Source organism: Pyrus communis, chromosome 9 (genome assembly GCF_963583255.1).
Source record: "Pyrus communis chromosome 9, drPyrComm1.1, whole genome shotgun sequence".
NCBI lineage: Eukaryota > Viridiplantae > Streptophyta > Magnoliopsida > Rosales > Rosaceae > Pyrus > Pyrus communis.
This window is the reverse complement of record NC_084811.1, coordinates 26,827,571-26,850,137: the sequence shown is the minus strand read 5'-3', so window position 1 is coordinate 26,850,137 and position 22,567 is coordinate 26,827,571. Positions and strand designations below refer to the sequence as shown.

General features: G+C 37.2%; 4 protein-coding genes across 8 annotated transcripts; 2 read left to right on the top strand and 2 right to left on the bottom strand.

The window, feature by feature from the left end:
• The first annotated feature begins 1,551 nt into the window (after nt 1–1,551).
• On the top strand, nt 1,552–11,236 carry LOC137744671 (glutamyl-tRNA reductase-binding protein, chloroplastic-like). 5 transcript variants are annotated; one of them, XM_068484442.1, is made up of 13 exons: nt 1,552–1,644; nt 6,913–6,966; nt 7,145–7,231; nt 8,265–8,363; nt 9,035–9,130; nt 9,232–9,297; nt 9,392–9,482; nt 9,691–9,758; nt 9,860–9,925; nt 10,226–10,276; nt 10,451–10,515; nt 10,756–10,832; nt 10,926–11,236. In XM_068484442.1, the coding sequence occupies exons 1-12, from the start codon at nt 1,612–1,614 to the stop codon at nt 10,811–10,813; spliced, it is 834 nt and encodes a 277-aa protein (XP_068340543.1). In that variant the 5' UTR covers nt 1,552–1,611; the 3' UTR covers nt 10,814–10,832; nt 10,926–11,236. The 5 variants fall into 5 exon arrangements, 4 of the variants coding, with proteins under 4 accessions (XP_068340543.1, XP_068340539.1, XP_068340540.1 ...); XM_068484438.1 differs by lacking the exon at nt 1,552–1,644 and adding an exon at nt 6,526–6,733; XM_068484439.1 differs by lacking the exon at nt 1,552–1,644 and adding an exon at nt 6,526–6,733 and having other exon boundaries at nt 10,756–10,820; nt 10,926–10,976.
• A 336-nt stretch (nt 11,237–11,572) lies between these two features.
• On the bottom strand, nt 11,573–14,470 carry LOC137744672 (uncharacterized). Its single transcript, XM_068484443.1, has 5 exons — nt 14,243–14,470; nt 13,897–14,137; nt 12,117–12,420; nt 11,920–11,997; nt 11,573–11,813 (listed from the first exon to the last, which is right to left on the bottom strand). The coding sequence occupies exons 1-5, from the start codon at nt 14,256–14,258 to the stop codon at nt 11,763–11,765; spliced, it is 690 nt and encodes a 229-aa protein (XP_068340544.1). The 5' UTR covers nt 14,259–14,470; the 3' UTR covers nt 11,573–11,762.
• A 2,868-nt stretch (nt 14,471–17,338) lies between these two features.
• On the top strand, nt 17,339–18,420 carry LOC137744983 (ethylene-responsive transcription factor ERN1-like). Its single transcript, XM_068484820.1, has one exon. It carries the CDS (start codon nt 17,473–17,475, stop codon nt 18,418–18,420), a length of 948 nt encoding a protein of 315 aa, XP_068340921.1. The 5' UTR covers nt 17,339–17,472.
• Nucleotides 18,421–19,141: 721 nt separating this feature from the next.
• Nucleotides 19,142–22,221, bottom strand: LOC137744982 (tubulin alpha-3 chain). Its single transcript, XM_068484819.1, has 5 exons — nt 22,051–22,221; nt 21,153–21,367; nt 20,868–21,067; nt 20,181–20,689; nt 19,142–19,678 (listed from the first exon to the last, which is right to left on the bottom strand). Exons 1-5 carry the CDS (start codon nt 22,161–22,163, stop codon nt 19,366–19,368), a joined length of 1,350 nt encoding a protein of 449 aa, XP_068340920.1. The 5' UTR covers nt 22,164–22,221; the 3' UTR covers nt 19,142–19,365.
• Nucleotides 22,222–22,567: the final 346 nt, after the last annotated feature.

The window sequence follows — 22,567 nt, the reverse complement described above, 5'->3', positions numbered from 1 at the left end:
ATGATTTTGTGTGATGGGTTTGCGTTGTATAACTCTGAACGGTTAAAGGAAGATTTGTGGCAAAGCACACCACAAGAAAGATTCTTGGATCATAATCCCTGGAAAGGTCAGATTTGTGGTCTTTAAATAAAATTATAAAAAAATAAAAAAATAAAAATCCTTTTTGATTGTCCTTTTATTTTTTATTATCCTTGCAATTTCAGTTTCTGGGTTGATTTGTGATTTGTTATTTATCTTTTGGTTAAAGGAAAAGCCTTGTGCTGCCGCCTTTTCTTTTTGATTTAAAGGAGTTACTTTTGCATTATCTGCATTGCATGGATGAAAGTTTACAGATCTAGTTGAAAGTATAAAGGAGAATTCAAGCAATATGAAGGTATAATTATTGCAAAAATATGGTGGTTACTAGTTAAATGGTATTGTTGTGTGGAGGACTGAATTGCACATTGTGTTTTCTGTGTAGTTGGTGTGTCTGTTTTTGGTGTTAGTAGAATTTGATCACTGGAAAATTAAATAGGATGGGATGGAGGAGGAAGCCTGCGGTACTAATTTTTATCGAGGAGGAATTGCATTGGATGTGGCAAACACATTTAAAGCAGGACAATTAATTAATTTCTTCCACTAGATCAAGATAGGTTCATTGCTGTAGTCTTGCTATTCCCCGGGGAGGACCTCATAGGTCAGTTCTGTCTTATTCTTGCTGCATTTTTGTATCATTGGCCTTGAAAAATGATCTCATAAGATTAAATCATAATTTTTTAACTTTATACCAATGAGGATGATTGGCCTTCCAGATTTTCCTGATTTTGTATCATTGGCCTTCCAGATTTTAATTAACATTTACTTTTGTATAAGTTTGTAGTACTAACTACTGTTCTCTTATTATTTTGTGTGAATTAGATGAAGTCAAAGGCGTCAAAGGTCTCAAGGTCCTCAAGCTCAAGTTCAAACTCAATGAGATCAAAATCAAATAGCCCTCATGATCAAACGAACTCATCTTCGAGTATACCATCAGAAGTAAGTAGTCATATCTTAAGTCGAATATTTATTTAAAGTTTGGATTTTGGAATGTTTATTTTAGGTGTGGAAGACTTCAACTTTGATGTTTATTATAAGTTTGGACTTTTGAAAGATTTGAACTTTGATGTTTATTTAACTTTAGACTTTGGAAGACTTAATTGTAATTGAACTTTGAATGTTTATTTTTATTGTCTTTGATTCTATTGGAAATTTGGAATGTTTATTTTATCAATTATGTTGAAATGAATTTGGAAGATGTATTACAAAATGGCTGCAAGCTTTGTGTTCTTAGGAAATTTTTTTGCTATTAAAAAAAAAAAAAAAAAAAAAAAACCAAACCGGGCTGAAACCGAACCAGAAAAAACTGAACTGAATACAAACCGAATCAAACACAAACCAACAGAAAATTGAACCGAACCAAACCAAACAGTAATTTCTGTTCGGTTTCCGGTTTTGGCAAAAAACCGAACCCACCCCTAGACCAACCTATTCTCCCGCTTAAATGGTCATAATACCCTTCACTCCCCTCTCATCTTACGATTTCACCCCTCCTCCACCTTCTTCTCCTCCTCAACAACTCCTCCTCGTTTATCCATGGCTACCGCCGCCGCTCAGTCAGCTACTCAGGTAACCTTATGATTCCAGAAAAAAACAAATGAACCCCAAATTTATAGTTTTATTTTTTGATTGTTTTGAGATATTTGTATCTGATTTTGCAAGGAATGAATGATTCAGAAATTGTGTGAAAATTTTGCTGTAAAGTTGTAAACTTTTAAGCCTTAATTTCAATCGTTGTTCTTTGATCAGAGTGCTTCAACTGGAGATCGTGCCAATGTTTTTCAGTTGATCCAATCTCATCAGGTAAAGTTGAATACTTGGTAAAATTTGATGTAAAGTTGAACACTTTTACTGCATCACATGTCCATATTCAAAGTTTCCACATAAATAATGTACTTATTCTTTCAGTGTAGAAAATTGAATGTGGGAATGTAGGATTTAGCTCTGTTGAATCTTTATTTGGTTACAGGAAAAGGCTGCTCGGCTTCCCCCAGTTGAGGAAATCCGAACTCTACTTCATCTTAGTTTTCGCGGAACGCTCTCCACTTTTTCTCAGGTTTTCATATCATTTCGATGCTTTCTTCTTTCTCAAATGCATTTCTGTTTCTCAGTTATTTAATTTTGCGAGTGGTGCATCACCTTCTTGCAGCTTGCTAATAGTAGACTGGTCAATTAATATTTTTGATCTAGAAGCTTAAGACTTTATATGTAATTGCACTACAGAAGCATGATGCTGGACCAAAAACCCTCCAGACTGTTTTCTGATGGTTTTTTTTTTCTTTTCTGGTACTGATTACCAAAGCCTGACATTGATGCATCGTTTTGGAATAGATAATACTTTCTTTAACATTCATGGGGTGTTGTCATTTTATGAACGACCTCTTATGAGTATTGGTTCCCATTAATCACTCTGGTTGATTGATGTTTATGGTATTTATTGCTTCAACGACCTTGTTGTCCTTGTATCATTTTCTTTGGTTTTCTTTAATGTGCAGAAGCATGAGGGTTATCCATCAGGATCAATGGTTGACTTTGCATGTGATGCAGATGGATCCCCAATATTAGCAGTTAGCAGCTCGGCAGTTCATACAAAGGTTTGTTGGAATTTAACTTCAAACGTATTGTTGGCTTGGGGGTGAATAACAACTAATGTGAACCTCAAAAAATCTTTCTCTGATACCACTTGTTGTGGTTTAAGCACCAAAGAGAAATCACACCACACAGCAATACACAATTGCCCTTACAAATGGGAAAGGAATATAACGAATGCAAGACAGTTGGAGTTAAATCTACACAACCCAAATGTAAAGTTAAACCATGATACACTCGGTATTTCAATACCCCAGAAAATGCACTCTTTGAGGAGAGTTTTGCTCTTACACAATGCTCACTCAAGCTAAAATTGGAACTAAGCTGCAATATATTATCTAGATGCATAGGCAGCATCCGTTCTTCACTTGAAATGATTCTAACCTTCTTTCATGTGGAAGAAGACTGCAGAACATTATGTTTTAAACTTCCAATCTGTTCCATATAATTTTCTGTAAAACATGTAGCCCTTCCAATCACGGAAACCAGCCTAGTAAAATAAGCTGTTACTTCATCACTGTATGGATCTCTCTGCATGTTAATATCACCAATATTAATAATATCATATCCTATCGTGCTTTTTCATTTTTCGATTCAATAGGACCTAGCCCTTAATCCCAAGTGCTCATTGCTTGTGGCTGAAGACACGACTGATTTGGTGGTCACACTGCATGGTGATGCTATTCCTGTAAGTAATGCTGCTTTTCTAATTTTGGATAGTGTTTGAAGTGCTCTCTCTCTCTCTCTCTCTCTCTCTCTCTCTCTCTCTCTCTCTCTCTCTGGTTGCAAATAATTGAAGGTGGTTGTTCTTTTGTGAACAATCATTTAGGTTTCCGAGAAGGATCAAGCAGCCATACGCACTGCATATTTGGCTAAGCATCCCAATGCATTTTCGGTAACAATCTTGTTCCGATGCATAATTAATGTAAATGGATGATATGTTGCACCAAATTTTATATCAGTATTAAATCATCACGTACAATCTGAAGGTTGACTTTGGTGACTTCCAATTCATGCGCATTGAACCAAAAGTTGTGCGATACGTGTCCGGGGTTGCAACAGCCTTGTTAGGATCAGGAGGTACTTTACCTTTTTGGCGTTTGTTGCTCTTGGAAAAGATAATTTTTTTACTCTATAGATAACTTTTGAAACGGATGTACCAAGGCCTTTGTTATTTTTCTGTTTTTAGCACTTCTTATGGATATTTTATTTATTCATTTATTTTCGAAATATTGTTGCATATATTTCACATTTTTCTTAACATTCTCTGCTTTTACTTTCAGAGTTCGGAAGTGAGGAATATAAAGCTGCAAAAGTTGATCCAGTTGCTAAATTAAAGGCTTTTATGGTTCATGCTAACGATACAATAGCCATTGTGCAACACTCGACGTCTATTCCGGTATTTTCAAGTGTTATAAACTAATATTATTAGGAAATATGTTTCTTTTCTTCTTCATCTTTTCGTTCTCAATATAGGGGATATCAACTTTGCCCCACATTAGTTAAAATTAAACCAATGAATATGGTGTCAATATTGTGCCAATACACGTTTATGCCAGGGTGACACTTCGGAAGTATTCGTCATGAATTGCCTAGATCCATTTATGAATTTTGGAGGTGGAGAAAGTTTAGTTTGATGCAAGGTTATTTTGTTTTGCATCAGGTGGACTCTGCTTACATGTTGGACTTGGATAGCCTGGGTTTCAATGTTAAGGTAGCTAGTAGTTTACTAACTACCAATCTCCAATTTTTCGTTTCTAATAGCCATCCTTTATATTTTTAATAAACCATTTGTCTCTGCTGCAAACGAGGTTTTGTGCCAGAAATGCTATACAAATTCGCCAATAAAATTTCTTCCATTTTGACATGATATTTTTTGGACTTTGTTACTCTCATTTTAGGCTGGTTATCAGGGGGATAATTTCAAGCTCCGCATACCTTTTCCTAGACGTGCAGAGGATCGAAAGTGAGACCTCTCGTTTATATGAATATTTCCCTTTCTGTTGAAGTCAAGATTTATTTTCTGTTTACTTCTGCTTCAGTTATTCCAGATTGTGCAAGGTTTTTATGTTAATGTCGTACTGCATAAATCATGGAATAATTGTCCCTCATGTTGGTCGGAGGATATAGTTATTCTTTTTTCCTGGTTGACGTGATTTGTGGCTATAGTCAAGATTGCTATCAAAAGTTCTTACCGCATACTTTGAGTTGGAGTAAATTGTTTCTAAGAAGAAATTTATTTCTCTCTTTTTAGGGATGTGAAGACTTTAATGATGGAAATGATTGGGGCTGCAATGGCTCACGGTTGTTATCCTCCCAGTCCATAACAAGGTGTGCTTATCTGAATTTCTAATGATACGGTTGTTCATAATAGTCGTCTTCTTTTGAGAGGTTCTTAACTTCTTATCCTGTTTTACTTTGTAGGATATTTCAGCACCTCGGAATTGCCATCACAGAGATATGGAAAATTTTGGACTCAAAAGAGGTGAAATGAGATATTCGTTGCAGAAGGATATGCTTGTTTCTATTGTATGCTCAGAAAGAAGGTCTACATAATACTAAGAATCATGGTTACGGAATATCTGTCTGTCTGTGAAGTCCTCGGCCATGTCCTGTTTGTTTGTTTGACAGATTGCGTAAAGGATAAATTGTTATGCACCTCAATGCAATGGGATTTGAATATACGAGAAGTTCCGGTTTAGGTGTTTTTATGGATAATGTCCAGGTGGATCATACAATTCAAGAATACGCTTGGAGCCAGCTACTCCACTGCGTTTTTGGCGTGACGGATGCCTTAGCTTCTACAGGCCATTCATTTCCGAATTCGAAGTTATTTTGGGTGTTGGTAGCTCGTGATTTTGCCTCGTGTTTGGCATATGGCAGCGGTAGACGTAATCCAACATACTTAGGATAAATATTCCAGGGTAAGGATTCCTGTGTCACGTCATCCGTCCTCCCAAGACATGGGAGTACGCACAAGAAGGAACCCTGTATTCGTGTCATGACACAGAAGCCTCTTCCCCCAAAAATCTCTCCATATTTACACACTACAAAACATAATTTTTCATTGCTCACACCTGTGTGCAAAACATAATTTCGTAACTTACGATAACCCCCTTTTACTCGAACAAAAGCCTAACCACTCCACATTGCACACCGCATTCATCTTCTAAACAGAAGAAAGAAAACTGTCTTCCCTTCTGCGTCAACAAAATTCAGTATAAATTACACCTATCACTCGAACTCGGTTTCCAGGCTCCTCCATACCCTTCAATCCTCTTGGTCTCTGCATCATTCAAACATCAACCAAATATCAAAATATGAATACTCATACCCCTCGAAAATAAAGAAAAATGATGCAGCAAATGATATAATAATTCCAGTTCAGGTGCCTTCTTACTACTTTTCTTCTCCCTAACTTCGTGTCTCTCTTGGCACATATCTGTGAACCATGCACCGGGACTCACCAGCTAAAACCCAACCAAAAATCGGTATCAGAAGCTAAAGTTGAACTCGCTTAAGCCACACGAGGAAAATAAAGTCCAATTTCAAATCTGTTAATTAGCCGAGAAACTAACAAGAGGACTTACAAGTAGGCTTCTTTGGATGAGTTTGGCCCTTTTCTTAGGTCTTTGGGGAAGTTTACAACCCTTTATGGCCAAAAAGTCATCTTCTTAACCGAACTCTCCCTCCCTTTAGTGTAAAAATATCGATGTATTAAAAAAACATATTTTTTTATATAAATTAACGTAAAATATCAATTGTATGAGTTTTCAAATAAACGAAGAAAATGAAAAAGAAGAAAAGAAAAAAAAAAAAAAAAACGTGAGACAACCAAATTCCAAGTTGAAGACTGTTGGGTGGCGGGGGGATGTGAAAGAAGAGAGAGATGTTGAAGACTGTTGTGAAGCCTTGGCAGACCAACCTATTCTCCCGCTTAAATGGCCATAATACCCTTCACTCCCCTCTCATCTTACAATTTCGCCCCTTCCCCACCTTCTTCTCCTCCCCAACAACTTCTCCTCCTCGTTTATCCATGGCTACCGCCGCCGCTCAGTCAGCAACTCAGGTACCCTTATGATTCCAGAAAAAAAAAAATGAACCCCAAATTACATTTTTTGATTGGTTTTGTGAGATATTTGTATATGATTTTGCAATGAATGAATGATCTAGAAATTAAAGTGTGAAAATTTTGATGTAAAGATGTAAACTTTTAAGCCTTAAGTTCAATCGTTCTTCTTTGATCAGAGTGTTTCAGCTGGAGATGATGCCAGTGTTTTTCAGTTGATCCAATCTCATCAGGTAAAGTTGAATACTTGGTAAAATTTGATGTAAAGTTGGAACACTTTTACTGCATCACATGTCCATATTCAAAGGTTATACATAAATAATGTACTATTGCTATTAGACTATTAGTGTAGGAAATTGAACTTGGGAATGTAGGATTTAGCTCTGTTGAATCTTTATTTGGTTGTTACAGGAAAAGGCTGCTCGGCTTCCCCCGGTTGAGGAAATCCGTACTCTACTTGATCGTAGTGTTCGCGGAACGCTCTCCACTTTTTCTCAGGTTTCCATATCATTTTTTTTTTTTTTTGCTTTCTTCTTTCTCAAATGAATTTCTATTTCTTTGTCATTTAATTCTGAGAGTAGTGCATGACCTTCTTGCACCTTGCTAATAGTAGACTGGTCAATTAATATTTTTGATCTAGAAGCTTAGGACTTTATTCCCAATTCATGAAAAATCCCCGAATGGATGAAAAGAATCTAAAGCATTGCTGGTCTCCAGTCGTATAGTGTGGAGCTTATGAGAATGAACTACCTCGGAATGTAGGATTATGGTTTGGTCTACCAAGTAGTGACTCGTGAAGAAGGGGATTTATCGATTCTGGTTGGAATCCAACTGGAGACCAGATAGCAATCCTATTTGGATTAGATGTCTCCCAGTCTATGATTGAGGGTAGGCCTAACAATCATCCCTCAAAAAGGAACATTATTTCATGCATTTGGATGCACCTATATAAATCTCTCTTTCTTTAACTAGTAATTACACAAAAGTAACATTATCTCATGAGGCTCTTTAAAGTTTATGCATAGTGTAGTCTTTGTGGTGGTCCTCATAATAACCATACACTTTGAGGATTGAGGCTATTGGCTTTGTGGAGTATCGTAAGTCTTTCTTACAAAATTCGGGATGAAGCAATCAAGGGTTTGATTCCCAACAAGTTAATGAGGTTGAAGTTTTGTTCAAATTATTTTTATTTTTGGATAAAATTAAATTTAGGACGCATTGGTGGTCAGTGATGAAAAGTGTGCAAAAAATATGTAATTGCACTACAGAAACGTGATGCTGGACCAAAAACCCTCCAGACTGTTTTCTGATGCTTTTTTCTGGTACTGATTACCAAAGCCTGACATTGGTACATGGTTGGGGAATAAATAATACTTTTCTTTAACATTCATAGGGTGTTGTCATTTTATGATTGACCTCATATAAGTATCGTTCCTATTAATAACTCTGGTTGATTGATGTTTATGGGATTTATTGCTTCAACGATGTTGTTGTCCTTGAATCATTTTCTTTGGTTTTCTTTAATGTGCAGAAGCATGAGGGTTATCCATCAGGATCAATGGTTGACTTTGCATGTGATGCAGATGGATCTCCAATATTAGCAGTTAGCATCTTGGCAGTTCATACAAAGGTTTGTTGGATTTTAACTTCAAATGTATTGTTGCCTTGGGGGTGAATAACAACTAATGCGAACCTCAAAAAATCTTTCTCTGATACCACTTGTTGAGGTTTAAGCACAAAAGAGAAATCACACCACACAGCAATACACAATTGCCCTTATAAATAGGCAGTAAAAATTATGTTCATGAGTTTTTGTTCTAAAAGTTCTCCCTACATCAATGAGGGATCGTTCTTCTTCAAAAGGAATATAACGAATGCAAGACAGTTGAGTTAAATCAACACAACCCAAATGCAAAGTTAAACCGTGATACACTCGCTATTTCATTACCCCAGAAAACACACTCTCTTTGAAGAGAGTTTTGCTCTTACACAATGCTCACTCAAGCTAAAAATGGAACTAAGCTGCAGTAAATTAACTAGATGCATAGGCAGCATCCTTTCTTCACTTGAAATGATGCTAACGTTCTTTCATGTGGAAGGAAGGCTGCAGAACATTATGTTTTAAACTTCCAATCTGTTCCATGTAATTTTCTGTAAAAACATGTAACCCTTCCAATCATGGAAACCAGCCGACTAAAATAAGCTGCTACTTTATCACTGTATGGATCTCTCTGCATGTTAATATCACCAATATCAATAATATCATATCCTATCGTGCTTTTTCATTTTTCGATTCAATAGGACCTAGCCCTTAATCCCAAGTGCTCATTGCTTGTGGCTAAAGACCCTGAAGATAGGACTGATTTGGTGGTCACGCTGCATGGTGATGCTATTCCTGTAAGTAATGGCTGCTTTTCTAATTTTAGATAGTGTTTGCAGTGCTCTCTCTCTCTCTCTGTGGTTGCAAACAATCTAAAATGGTTGTTACAATCATTTAGGTTTCCGAGAAGGATCAAGCAGCCATACACACCGCATATTTGGCTAAGCATCCCAATGCATTTTCGGTAACAATCTTGTTTCGATGCATAATTAATGTAAATGGATGATATGTTGCACCAAATTTTATATCAGTATTAAATCTTCATGTACAATCTGAAGGCTGACTTTGGCGACTTCCAATTCATGCGCATTGAACCAAAAGTTGTGCGATACGTGTCAGGGGTTGCAACAGCCTTGTTAGGATCAGGAGGTACTTCACCTTCTTGGTGTCTTGTCACTCTTGGAAAAGATAATTTTGTACTATGTAGATAACTTTTGAAGCGGATGTACCATGGCCTTTGTTATTTTTCTGTTTTTAGCACCTCTTGTGGATTTTTTATCATTTATTTATTTACAAAATATTGTATTTGTTATATATATTTCACATTTTTCTTAACATTCACAACTTTTACTTTCAGAGTTCGGAAGTGAGGAGTATAAAGCTGCAAAAGTTGATCCAATTGCTCAATTTTCAAAGCCTGTTGCAGTACTGACTCCTTAACTAGTAATAGTTTACATGCTCTATGGTTCATCTTAATATGAATTGTTCGCCTTTTCTAATAGAATCTTAAAACTATTGCTTCCCAGTCTCACATGAACAGGGATCATGCTGACGATACAAAAGCCATTGTGCAACACTCGACGTCTATTCCGGTATATTCAACTGTTATAAACTAATATTATTAGGAAAGGTGTTTCTTTTCTTCTTCATCTTTTCCTTCTCAATATAGGGGATATCAACTTTGCTCACATTAGCTAAAACTTAAAACTAAACCAATGAATATGGTGTCAATATTGTGCCAATACATGTTGTTTCTGCCAGGCTGACACTTCGAAAGTATTCTGCATGAATCGCCCAGATCCATTTATGAATTTTGGAATAATAAAAGATATGAACACGTAGACGGGTGGGGAAAGTTTAGTTTGATGCATGGTGATTTTGTTTTTCGGCAGGTGGACTCTGCTTACATGTTGGACTTGGACAGCCTGGGTTTCAATGTTAAGGTAACAACCAATTTTTAACTTTTCATTGCTAATAGCTATCCTTTATGTTTTTAATAAACCATTTGTCTCTGTGCTGCAACTGAGGTTTTGTGCCAGAAATGCTGTACAAATTCACCAATAAAATTTCTTCCATTTTGACATGATATTTTTTGGACTTTGTTACTCTCATTTTAGGCTGGCTATCAGGGGGATAATTTCAAGCTCCGCATACCTTTTCCTAGGCGTGCAGAGGATCGAAAGTGAGACCTCTCGTTTATATGAATATTTCCCTTTCTGTTGAAGTCAAGATTTATTTTCTGTTTACTTCTGCTTCAGTTATTCCAGATTGTGCAAGGTTTTTATGTTAATGTCGTACTGCATAAACCATGGAATAATTGTCCCTCATGTTGGCTATAGTCAAGATTGCTATCACAAGTTCTTACTGCATACTTTGAGTTGGAGTAAATTGTTTCTAAGAAGAAATTTATTTCTCTTTTTAGGGATGTGAAGACTTTAGTAGTGGAAATGCTTCAGGCTGCAAAGGCTCACAATCGTTAATCTCACAGTACGTAACAAGGTGTGCTTATCTGAATTTCTAATGGTATGATTGTCCATAAGAGTCATCTTCTTTTGAGAGGTTCTTAACTTCTTATCCCGTTTTACTTTGTAGGATATCTCAGCACCTCGGAACTGCCATCACAGAGATATGGAAAAATTTTGAAATGAGATATTCGTTGCCGAAGAATATGCTTGTTTCTATTGTATGCTCAGAAAGAAAGTCTACATAATACTAAGAATCATGGTTACGGCATCCACATAAACTGCTTCCCAACTCATAATTGTTTAACGTGAAAAGCGATATCTGTTTGTTTGAATAGTTATCTGCCTTGTCCTGTTTGTCTGTTTGACAGATTGTGTAAAGAATAAATTGTTATGGACCTCAATGTAATGGGATTTGAATATACGAGAAGTTCGGGTTTAGGTGTTTTTTATGGATAACATCCAGATGGATCATACAATTCAAGAATACGCTTGGAACCGGCTACTCCACTGCGTTTTTTGCGTGCGGATGCCTTAGCTTCCATGGCCCGTTCTCTTCCGAATTCAAAGTTGTTTTGGGTGTTGGTTGCTCGTGATTTTGCCTCGTGTTTGGCATATGGCAGCGGTAGACGTAATCCAACATGCTTACGATAAATATGCCAGGGTAAGGATTCCTGTCCCACGTCATCCGTCCTCTTAAGAGACGCACAAGGAGGTACCCCTGCATTCGGGTCACGACACAGAAGCTCCTTCCCCCAAAAACCTCTCCATATTTACACACTACAAAGCATTATTTTTCATTGCTCACACTTGTATACAAAACATAATTTCGTAATTTACAATAACCCCCTTTTACTCGAAGAAAAGCCTAACCACTCTACATTACACACCGCATTCATCTTCTAAACAGAGCAAAGAAAACTGTCTTCCCTTCTGCTTCAACAAAATTCAGTATAAATTACACCCATCACTCCGACTCGGTTTCCAGGCTCCCCATCCCCTTCAATCCTCTTGGTCTCTGCATCATTCAAACATCAACCAAATATCAAAATACGATTACTCATACCCCTCAAAAATAAAGAAAAATGATGCAGCAAATGACATAATAATTCCAGTTCAAGTACCTTCTTGGTACTTTTCTTCTCCCTAACTTCGTATCTCTCTTGGCACATATCTGTGAGCCATGCACCGGGACTCACCAACTACAACCCAACCAAATATCAGCATCAGAAGCTAAAGTTAAACCCACATAGCCACACGAGAAAAATAAAGTCAAATTTCAAATCTGTTAAATAGCCGAGAAACTAACAAGAGGACTTACAAGTAGGCTTCTTTGGATGAGTTTGGCCCTTTTCTTGGGTCTTTGGGGAAGTTTACAACCCTTCATGGCCAAAAAGTCCTCTTCTTTCTCTTTGCTCGACAAACTGACGTACAGTTTCGGCCAAACAAGCCCCCGGTCCTCAACACTGTTTCCGTCCATCATAACCTTCCCATTCCCGTTGCCATTACAACTCTCATCCACACCCACTGATCCTCTTGTGGCGTAGAACCTTTCCTCCTTCTCCGGTGAAGATAACTTTCGGTTCTCACCTGCGCCACACCAGAGCAGAGCCCCATCAGAATTCCTGTAACCAAACCAAACAGACCCACAAAATAACTTCAGCAAATTAGACAAAACAGCTTGACAACTTTAAGTTTTATAACAAAACACTTCAAAAGCTCAATTAGAGAACAAAAAACTACACTCAACGGCTTGACAACGGCTCCGCTTGTCATATTCTGATTGATTCTTAATTGAGAAACTCCTTATATATCAAAAATGGAATCAATTTTTACCTTTTAAACTGATATTTTGTCTTTGTCCAGAAAAACACACTATATTTACTGTTAGAGAAATGATTACCCCGCACCCAATTTCTCTTTCTACTGTCTACTGAATACTTACGTTGCTTTATTCTAATTTTATTTATTCAATCCAATGATACCCGGCTGTGAGTATTTATCAAATATGGTAAAAAATTAATCTTTAATTTCAAAAATGTCATTTTTTTATAAAATTTTTCAAATATATCCAAAATTACATCTAAATAAACACAAATACTCTCAAATTTAATAATAAAATAAATTAGAGAATTGCTATTAGTACTCCAAAAATATCATTCTACATTCATCACAAATGTATTTTTATTTCTAATTATAGAAAGTTTGAAGTGATAAATGAGATTTTTAGAATACTAATAATAATTCACATTAAAAGGTTTTTTAGCCAAAATGATTCGTGACATTGACATACCTCCTTAATCTGATCCTTAACAATTAATAATAATCAATAGTAGTGTTTTTAAATCTGTCTATCGTGAATCATTTTAGTCTTTCTTTGAATTTGTCTATCGTAACCATTTTAAATTTTTTATGAAAAATATGTCGATTGTTCTGTTAGTGTGATGATGTGACATCACGTAGGGCTCAGAAATACAATTATACAACGATATGTGGATTAACTTTACTAAAAATAATATTAATAAGAAAAAATCGTTGAATGCATGATTGAAATTATGCTGCTCTCACTTGCTGTAACTGCAGCAGTGCTCAATGTCGGTGATGAGGGGTCGAAGGGGTTAGGGTTGTGGTGGTGGAGTGTCGAAGTGAAGGTAAAGTTAGACTGGAACTTGAGGCGATAGTAACTAAAAAGCTTTTAATTTATTTAATTGTTAAATTTGAAAGTATTTATGTCTATTTAAGTAAAATTTAAAAAAATTTTGATTTCTTTTATAAAAATTGATATTTTTTTAAATTAAAAGTTAATTTTTTTGCTATATTTGATAAATACTCGACGGGTGTGAAGTGGAAAAGGTATGCAAAAATCACTTCCCCTTCTCCGTTATCCCGGAAAATAATTCGCTTCCTCTGAATGCGACGGGGAAGAGGTTAAGGAATTAAAATTATGTACTAGTAGTTGGGATCAAAATAATACCACAAAAGAAATGAGCATAAAAATAAAAAAAAAAAAAAAAAAACCTGTGTCCAAATTATGTACTAGTAGTCGGAAACCAAAACAGGACGTAGGCGCAAGCCGGAAAAATCATGTGAAATCTTCTAACCTGGTGAGGCGATTGGATTGAAATCCAGAGATGTCATTTTTTCCGGAAGTGGAGACCGCAAAGCGATGAATCCGAGACGATGTGATTCTCCTGCACATGCCACCATTGAATTTGAATCTGTCGGCTGAGATTTCTGTGCCTTTGACTCTCACACATCTGAGTCTCTTTCTGTTCCCCCACTGCAAGAAAAACTCTGGTTCCGAAGCTCTCTTATTATTCCTCTCTTCTTCCGTCTCCATACCTGCGAAAATAAATTCAGAAATTAAATAAATAATCAAAACTTGCATCTTCCCAAATGAAACCCAGAAGTGAAAAATCAAAATCTGAACAGTTGAAGAAAGCTTACGATGAGATGTTTCCATGTAAATTACAAAACTTCGAGGATTTTCCAGCAAATTTCACCAAAACAATGAAAGCCCAGATGGAGATGGAGACTCCTCTTCTGGAAATCTCGCTTCTCCGCCTCCTCTGTCTTTGCTGTTGTTCTGGAGTTATTCTCTGTATTTTCCTCCCATATTCTGTGAATTCTTACTTCTTCTTTTTCCTTTCCTCTCTGTTGTTTATCTGTCCTCCACTTTTTCTCTTATTGCATTTCTCGTTTTATCCTTTGCCTCGGCCCAGACAATCAAAATAACTGAAGTTTACTTTAACCGTTAGATTGAATATCAACGGTTTTGGTGCTATGGATTTTGTGTGCCTGCTTTTGGAGCCCAAAATGAAATTCGATTTGCACATTTGGTTTTTGGTTTAGCCCTTTTGTGAGAGTTTTGTGAAATGAAGGTGGGCCTTCAATCTCAAATCTCAACTTCTTTCCCATTTGGTTTTATTTAGAGGCTATATCGTTTTTATACAGTGTTTCACATTATTTATTTTATTTTATTTTTCGGTGTCTACAGTGACCTTAGGGGGCGTTTGTTGCACCGGACTATCTCGGACTGGACTAACTTCAAGGATTAAGCTGGACTGGCTTAGACTAGACTAAGCTAGACTAATTTAGTGAAGCGTTTGGTACAGTGTCGGACTAAGAAGTAGGATAATAAAAATAATAAAATAAATTCTTTTTTTTTTCTTTTTCTATTTCTTTTTCCTGTCTCCCCTCTCCTTTTTTCCGTCCAAACTCTCTTCCCTCTCCTTTTTTCCGTCCAAACTCCATAGATTCCAATCACAGATTTTCCTCCTTTTCAATTGATAAAGCTCTCCGTCCAAATTCCACTACTTGCAACCACATATTTCTCCTCCATTTGAATCGATAAAGCTCCCAAAACACAAACAATCAAAAATTCAATTTCAATCGAAATCGAAATCACAGTTGCGTTCCTTGTATACCCAACAACGACACTCTGATTTGAGCAGGACGAGGAGAGCGGGAGAGGACGTGATTTGGGTTGGGTTGTGGAAATTGGCTCGGCATCGAGGTTGGGTCGTGCAGATCGGCTCGGCATCAAGTAGGACGAGGAGAGAGAGGGAGATGACGTGATCTGGGTTCAGGATGAGGAGAGAGGGAAATGACGTTAGTGAGAGAATGAGAGCAGTGGAGAGAGCACGCGAGAGCAGAGAGAGGGAGAGGGAGAGACAGAGAGATGAGGAACGGCGAAGGAGACAACGTTGTGAGGAAGGTGTTCTTAGCAATCCCATGGTTCAACGCCGGACTAATTTGGACGATCTAACGAGGCCCGGAGTCCACACGAGTCCGGGCTAGTCTCATTTAAGTTAGTCCCCAAGCATACCAAACATGGGACAATAATCCTAGCTAGTCCAGTCCCACTAAGAAGGTGAAACAAAGGCCCCTTATAGATTTGACGAGTTTTTACAAAATTTAATGATATTTTATTTTTTAATGAATATATTGGGCTTTTAATGATCCTTCGCGCATCTTTTTGTCACAATTCATATACCAGATTAAATAATTAGAAAACGATTTGTGCACGTCTTTTTTATCCTTAAACACATCTATGTTTAAAAAAAGTCTATTGATTTTTGTTTGTTTCATTTGATTCAAATGCTATGACTAAATATAAATGTGCATAGAGATATAACCGCGCGTGATGATTATTTTCCTTATCGATCCCTATAAATTCAGTCTGAGACAACAAAGTGTATTCGACCTAGGAGTTTGGTACGATGTGCATTAGTTTTTAACAATTTTTTCATAACCAACTTGTGAAATATCTAGTGATGATAGTGATGAGGATCATCTGTCATATATAGTATATGTTTATTCAAAGAAAGAATCTAGTAATAATATAAGAAAGAATCCAGCAATAATATATTAAGGAATAAACAAGTTTTGTCTGGTGATGTAAGTTGTGTCGAAGCAACGCCCTTGAAGATGTAACTTGTTTCACATGACAGACTAGGTCTTCTTTCACCTAAATTTGAACCTTTCTTTTTGTTCTTGTTCCTGCTCTTGTCTAGAAGATGATTTTGGTGCCTCCAAGTGGCAGCCTATCGTGCCTTCACGACCTATTTTTTGTTGTTGTTTTGTTCTCTCTCTCTCTCTCTCTCTCTCTCTCTCTCTCTCTCTCTCTCTCTCTCTCTCTCTCTTCTTTTGTGTTATGTCCTTAAAATCCTCAAGTTCTTTTCTCTAGTTTCTAGTTTGTTTGTAAATAGGTGACATTTTTTAGGAGGTAAATAGGCGACATTTGGTGAAGAATAAAAAAAGCAACATTGTGACGTATGTAAGAAAATGATCAACAAATATTGAGTAATCGACACGTTAACGAGAGTTTTATAGTTTTTTTCTTTTTTGTATTAATGTTATTTACACTAAAGAGTAAGAGAGTGCGCTAAGCTTCACAATGAGCTTATAATAATTGATGAAATTGAGATTTCACCATAAAATCAATTGACAATATGAAGAGTAACCCAAAACCATATAAGCCCATAACAAGTCATGTCCCTCACCAATGTGGGACAAACTTTTCCTCACATCATCAAATCTCAACAATAATATGGTTCAAATTAGCATTTGGTGAGAATCAAACCTAAGATCTCTTACTTATAAATAAAGGAAAATACTAATAAACCGTAGTACCAAGTGGTAAGAGAGTTTTATAGTTGAAGTGGTTAAGAATTTTTACTCCTACACATGAAAGTTTACTCACCTTAGTAATTAGTAATGTGCATAAGATTAATTTCTTTGGGTACAATTAGAGATGTGGGAAGGATGCTTTAATTTTTACTCCTACATACCCAATTGATTGATTTCCGTAAAATGAAGAATTATTATTTTGTAGCTGTGAAATTCGAATAAGGGTATAAATGGAAAAACAAATAAGTCTCTTGTGAGAGAGAATTTATCTACATTAAACATTAAATATGTGTCTCATAAGGCAACAAACAGAAAAGGACACAGAGAAACTCCTAAACGACCAACTTGCTTGTTGAAAACTCAGAAACCCTAGACTATATAAATCCCGCTCCCACAACCAGATAAGGAGATGGAGACGAGCTTCCTACTACCATTCAGAGCTAGCTAATACAAAAGGAGTGCCTCCCCTTCTTCCATTTCCTTAAATCAAACCCTAGCTCAAATCAAACCTGCACTGGCTTTCTCTCTCTCTTTAATTAATTTCAATGGAGTTTCAGTTCCAACAGCCGAAGCAAGTTTCCTTTGCAGCTGCAGGCATTCCGAAAAGCAGCAGCAAAGTAGGGAAGTTGAAGGGAAGAAATAATAATAGTAGAAGCAACAACAACGCAAACAAGTTTGTTGGTGTGAGACAGAGGCCTTCGGGGAGATGGGTGGCCGAGATCAAAGACACTACTCAAAAAATAAGGATGTGGCTCGGAACCTTTGAGACCGCGGAGGAGGCTGCCCGCGCTTATGATGAAGCCGCCTGCCTTCTTCGCGGCTCAAACACCCGAACCAACTTCATCACCCACGTGTCTATGGACTCCCCTCTTGCTGCTCGCATTCGAAATTTACTCAACACGAAAAAAGGAGGAGGAGCCACTAAGCAACAACTAGCCCTACTACAACGTAGTACTAGTACTAGTGCTAGTAGTAGTACTAGTTCTGATCATGATCATTTGCCACCACCGTCTGAACAACAAGTACGGAAAAGTACTAGTAGTACTTCAACTAGCAGCAGCAGTGACACCACTTCCCTTTCGAGAGAGGTATTTCAAGATAATTCTCTGCTGTTTGACGATGTTTACAAACCAGATTTGAGAAACTGCAACGAAGCGTTTGAGTTAAGTTCTTCCTTCAATAATTCCCAATCCAACCTTCTTTCATGGGGGTCATATCAAACTGGGGTTGACCACTTCTCGTTTGCTCAACAAGCGTTTGAGTTTCCGAAACATCAGGCGGCGGCTGCTTTGTCTTCAGCGGAGAGTACTACTACAACTACTACGGCAGGTGAAGCTGACTCAGAGTTGATGGATTTCGAAAGGATGAAAGTGGAGAGACAGATATCGGCTTCGCTCTATGCAATGAATGGGGTGCAAGAGTATATGGAAACAGTTCATGATCCAAGCGAAGCGCTTTGGGATCTTCCGCCGTTGTGTTCTTTGTTCTGCTAGTTAATTACGATCAATTGAATTGAAGGTGGGCATGGATTTTTCATCCCTCGTTCTCTTCAATTATTATTGTTGCGTGTCAACTTTGTTTTTTGCTCCTTCTTTATTTCATCACTCTATACTCTCAAAGGGGTTTAGGGTACGTATACGATCGACGGGTTATAATAACTCAGTAACTCTTATAAATTAAGATGGATCAGAAATTTATTTGCATTAACTTAATCTTGCGGATTTAATTAAAGACCAATGTCTGCTGAAACTTATAGTGTTGCTAATTAAAGGTTCCCTAGCTAGCTCAACGAATGTAATTGACACGTTGTTTCAAAGTAAACGCCCTTAATTTCTCTTACGGATCAAAATAAGAAACTCCGAGGAGACGTACTTTGGATGTGAGCCGAATTAAACCCGTCTTGTTGTACAGATGTATGTATGTTTCGGCTAATTAGTTCGTTGATTTTTTCGGTAAGATGGGGATTTGGATACAAGTAGAAACCAGATGTGATGACAAGAGGCTGTCTTGCTTAAAAGCAGCAATGAATTAAAGGTTATTGAAATTGTGGTACAAAACAGTTAGAGAACCTAAAAATGAACCGTTCGAATCATGCGTCATGTTGCGGAGACGACCTACGCAGAGTTGTCGTATTAACTTACCAACCAATTAACACAATACCATTCGATAACTTGGGGTCTAAGATATAGGTCTCGAGTTTTGGGAGGATCTCAATTGTTTCAAAGATATTATTATTTCATTTCAAGTAATGGGAAGTTGGCTACTTTTACACGACAAACGTACTTCGAAAACCATTACAAGGGCAGAACCAAAACACAATGTCATTCGAAAGAAAAAAAGGATACAGAAAAATGCATAGCTAGATAAGAAACAAAATAATCAAGAGGTTTAGCGGGATAAACAGATGGCTACGGAAGGGAATCCCAAACGTTTATGGTTTAGAAATCTTCCCCTTCATCTTCATCATCAGCGCCTTCTGCCCCGACTTCCTCGTAGTCTTTTTCAAGAGCAGCAAGATCCTCACGAGCTTCCGAGAATTCACCTTCCTCCATTCCTTCACCTACATACCAATGTACAAATGCCCGCTTGGAATACATAAGGTCAAATTTATGGTCAATTCGGGAGAAGACTTCAGCTACAGCAGTGTTGTTGCTTATCATACAAACTGCTCGTTGCACCTTGGCAAGATCTCCACCTGGTACCACTGTCGGGGGCTGGTAGTTAATACCACATTTGAAACCAGTTGGGCACCTGAAGGTATCCATATAAATATAAAGCACTCATTCAGATTTCGAGATTTTGACAAAAAAAAAAAAAAAAAAAAAAACACTCATTCGGATAAACACAAAAGACAACAAAAATAGCTTATAAAGTCGAATAATCTGCATTGAAAACCCCATCATCCTTCCCTTTAAGATGGTTCTTTCGAATCCACTTTGTCTACAAACAAGGGTTTCCTACCATTAATATTGCTACCAGTGGATAAGAAATTAATGTATACACAATGAGAGTATGATGCCAAAAACATGTTTTAACCCACAAATGTTCTAGAGATATACTAAGAAAATGTCAGCATTAATACACCCTAATCTTAATGTGTGTGACCGTAAATAAATGTCATTGCCAGTGCCTGAACAAGAAGAACTGAAATATTGAAATTAATAATAAAGTAAGGCCCATCTCATCAATTTTGTTGCAAATTCTATTTAGGCTTATACTTTAATGAAACTAGATGCACAGAATGTCTACTCACCAGTCCACAAACTGAACTGTCCGCCTAGTCTTAATGGTAGCTACAGCAGCATTTACATCCTTTGGTACAACATCACCACGGTACATCAAGCAGCATGCCATGTACTTCCCATGCCTTGGATCACACTTGGCCATCATACTTGAGGGCTCAAATACAGCACTTGTGATCTCAGGAACTGATAGTTGCTCATGGAAGGCCTTTGCAGCGGAGATTACAGGAGCATAAGATGAGAGCATAAAGTGGATACGAGGGTATGGAACGAGGTTAGTTTGAAACTCTGTAATGTCCACATTAATGGCACCATCAAACCTCAACGAAGTTGTCAAAGAAGAGATTGTTTGGGATATTAAACGATTCAAGTTGGTGTAGGTTGGCCTTTCAATGTCTAAAGACCTCCTACAGATATCATAAATGGCTTCATTGTCCAGAAGCACAGCCACGTCTGTATGTTCAAGGAGAGAATGTGTGGAAAGCACACTATTGTAGGGTTCTACCACAGCAGTGGAGACCTGCACATTTTAAGATTAGTTGTTGTAGACGGGTGGACATGAATGGTTCAACATGTTAAGAGAACCGTTACGTGGAAGCAGACGAAAAAGACAAGTTGGGCAAGGGTTCACTAATACTAGTTTTAGCAGCAAAGATCCATCCAGTTATCATATTGTGTATTTTTTTAAAGTAATGTACCTGAGGAGAAGGATAAATGGTGAAACCGAGCTTTGACTTCTTTCCATAATCAACAGACAATCGTTCGAGAAGTAATGAACCCAAACCAGAACCAGTGCCACCACCAACAGCGTTAAATACCAAAAACCCTTGCAGGCCAGTGCAATTATCAGCTAATTTTCTTACCCTGTCAAGGCATAGGTCCACAATTTCCTTCCCCACTGTAGCATTCGACAGAGAAAACCAGTTATAACTAAAGTAATAGATGGAAATGCCAGTTGGACGGTGCAATAGAAATTCTTATACCTGTGTAGTGTCCTCTGGCAAAATTGTTAGCAGCATCTTCTTTGCCAGAAATAAGTTGCTCAGGATGAAAAAGTTGTCGGTAAGTCCCAGTCCTGACTTCATCGATAACTGTTGGTTCGAGATCAACAAATATGGCTCTGGGCACATGACTTCCAGAACCAGTTTCGCTGAAGAAGGTGTTAAAAGAATCGGTTTCAGAGCCGACAGAGGTGTCACTGCATTCACATATAAACCTTCTTAAGACCAGAAGAGTGGGAAAAGACAAAAGATTGACGCAAAAGGATCCACTAAGTAAAGAGATCATGACATTTCTTGACATTTGCACATTACAAAGACGAGGGCGTCTGAGTTTCAATTAAGAAACCGACACCTACACATTACACATGTGTTCATATAATAGATTCAATCAAGCCTCTGCGATTCCGAGGTTGATCTCAACAGATGCAAAAATCATCAAAACTTGATTGAAATTCCAAGAAAGACAAAATCCACCATTTCCAAATCTAGACAGGAAGCTAACATTAGTAACAATTCCAGCCCAGAATTCAATCAAGGTTCCTCTAAATTGGAAATGAAACGATAATACAGATCAAAGGAAGGCAAAAAGAATTGGTCTTTGAGTGTGTTGATCTGAATCACAAATTATGCTGCATTACGAAACTCCCCACGTTTTAGTTTTCATGAATGAAGTAGCAAGAAACCATGTTGCATTTAGGCCAATCCAATTCTCATCTGCTAGATTTGTTGAACATAAGTATAACCCAATTCCCAATTTCATCAACAAAAACTAAAAACATTGAGATTTTTCACAGGAATATATATATTTAAAGTTCCAAACAAACAAAAAAATTAGAGAAATTGAGAGGGAGTGAAAGAGGGGAGAGAGACGGGTACCAACCTGGGCATGGTACCATCAGGCTGAATGCCATGCTCAAGGCAGTAGAGCTCCCAGCACGCATTCCCAACTTGGATCCCTGCTTGTCCGATGTGTATGCTTATTATCTCCCTCATCTCTCTCTCTCTCTCTCTCTCTCTCTCTCTCTCTCTCTCTCTCTTCAATTACTTACAACAACCAGAGAAAGAAATGCAACAACAACGTTATCTCTTCTAATCTCTTCTGTTTTAATGATGATTGGTATTAGGATTTTCTATCCACACATTTTTTTTTTTTTTACTTCATTTTCTTTAATTCATTTGATTCGACGGTTAAAATTTAAAAAAATATGTAAGACGTAAAAAAAAATGTATGAATAACACACCTATTATTGGTTATTGGGCTTTTTTTGGTAAACAATTATAATCAATTGTTTCGTTTATTTTTTTGGTAACCATATAATTTTTTTTTTTTCCGGTAAGCATACAATTAGTGGTTCTAGATATTAAAATTTTTTTTAATTATTATCTAATTAATGTAT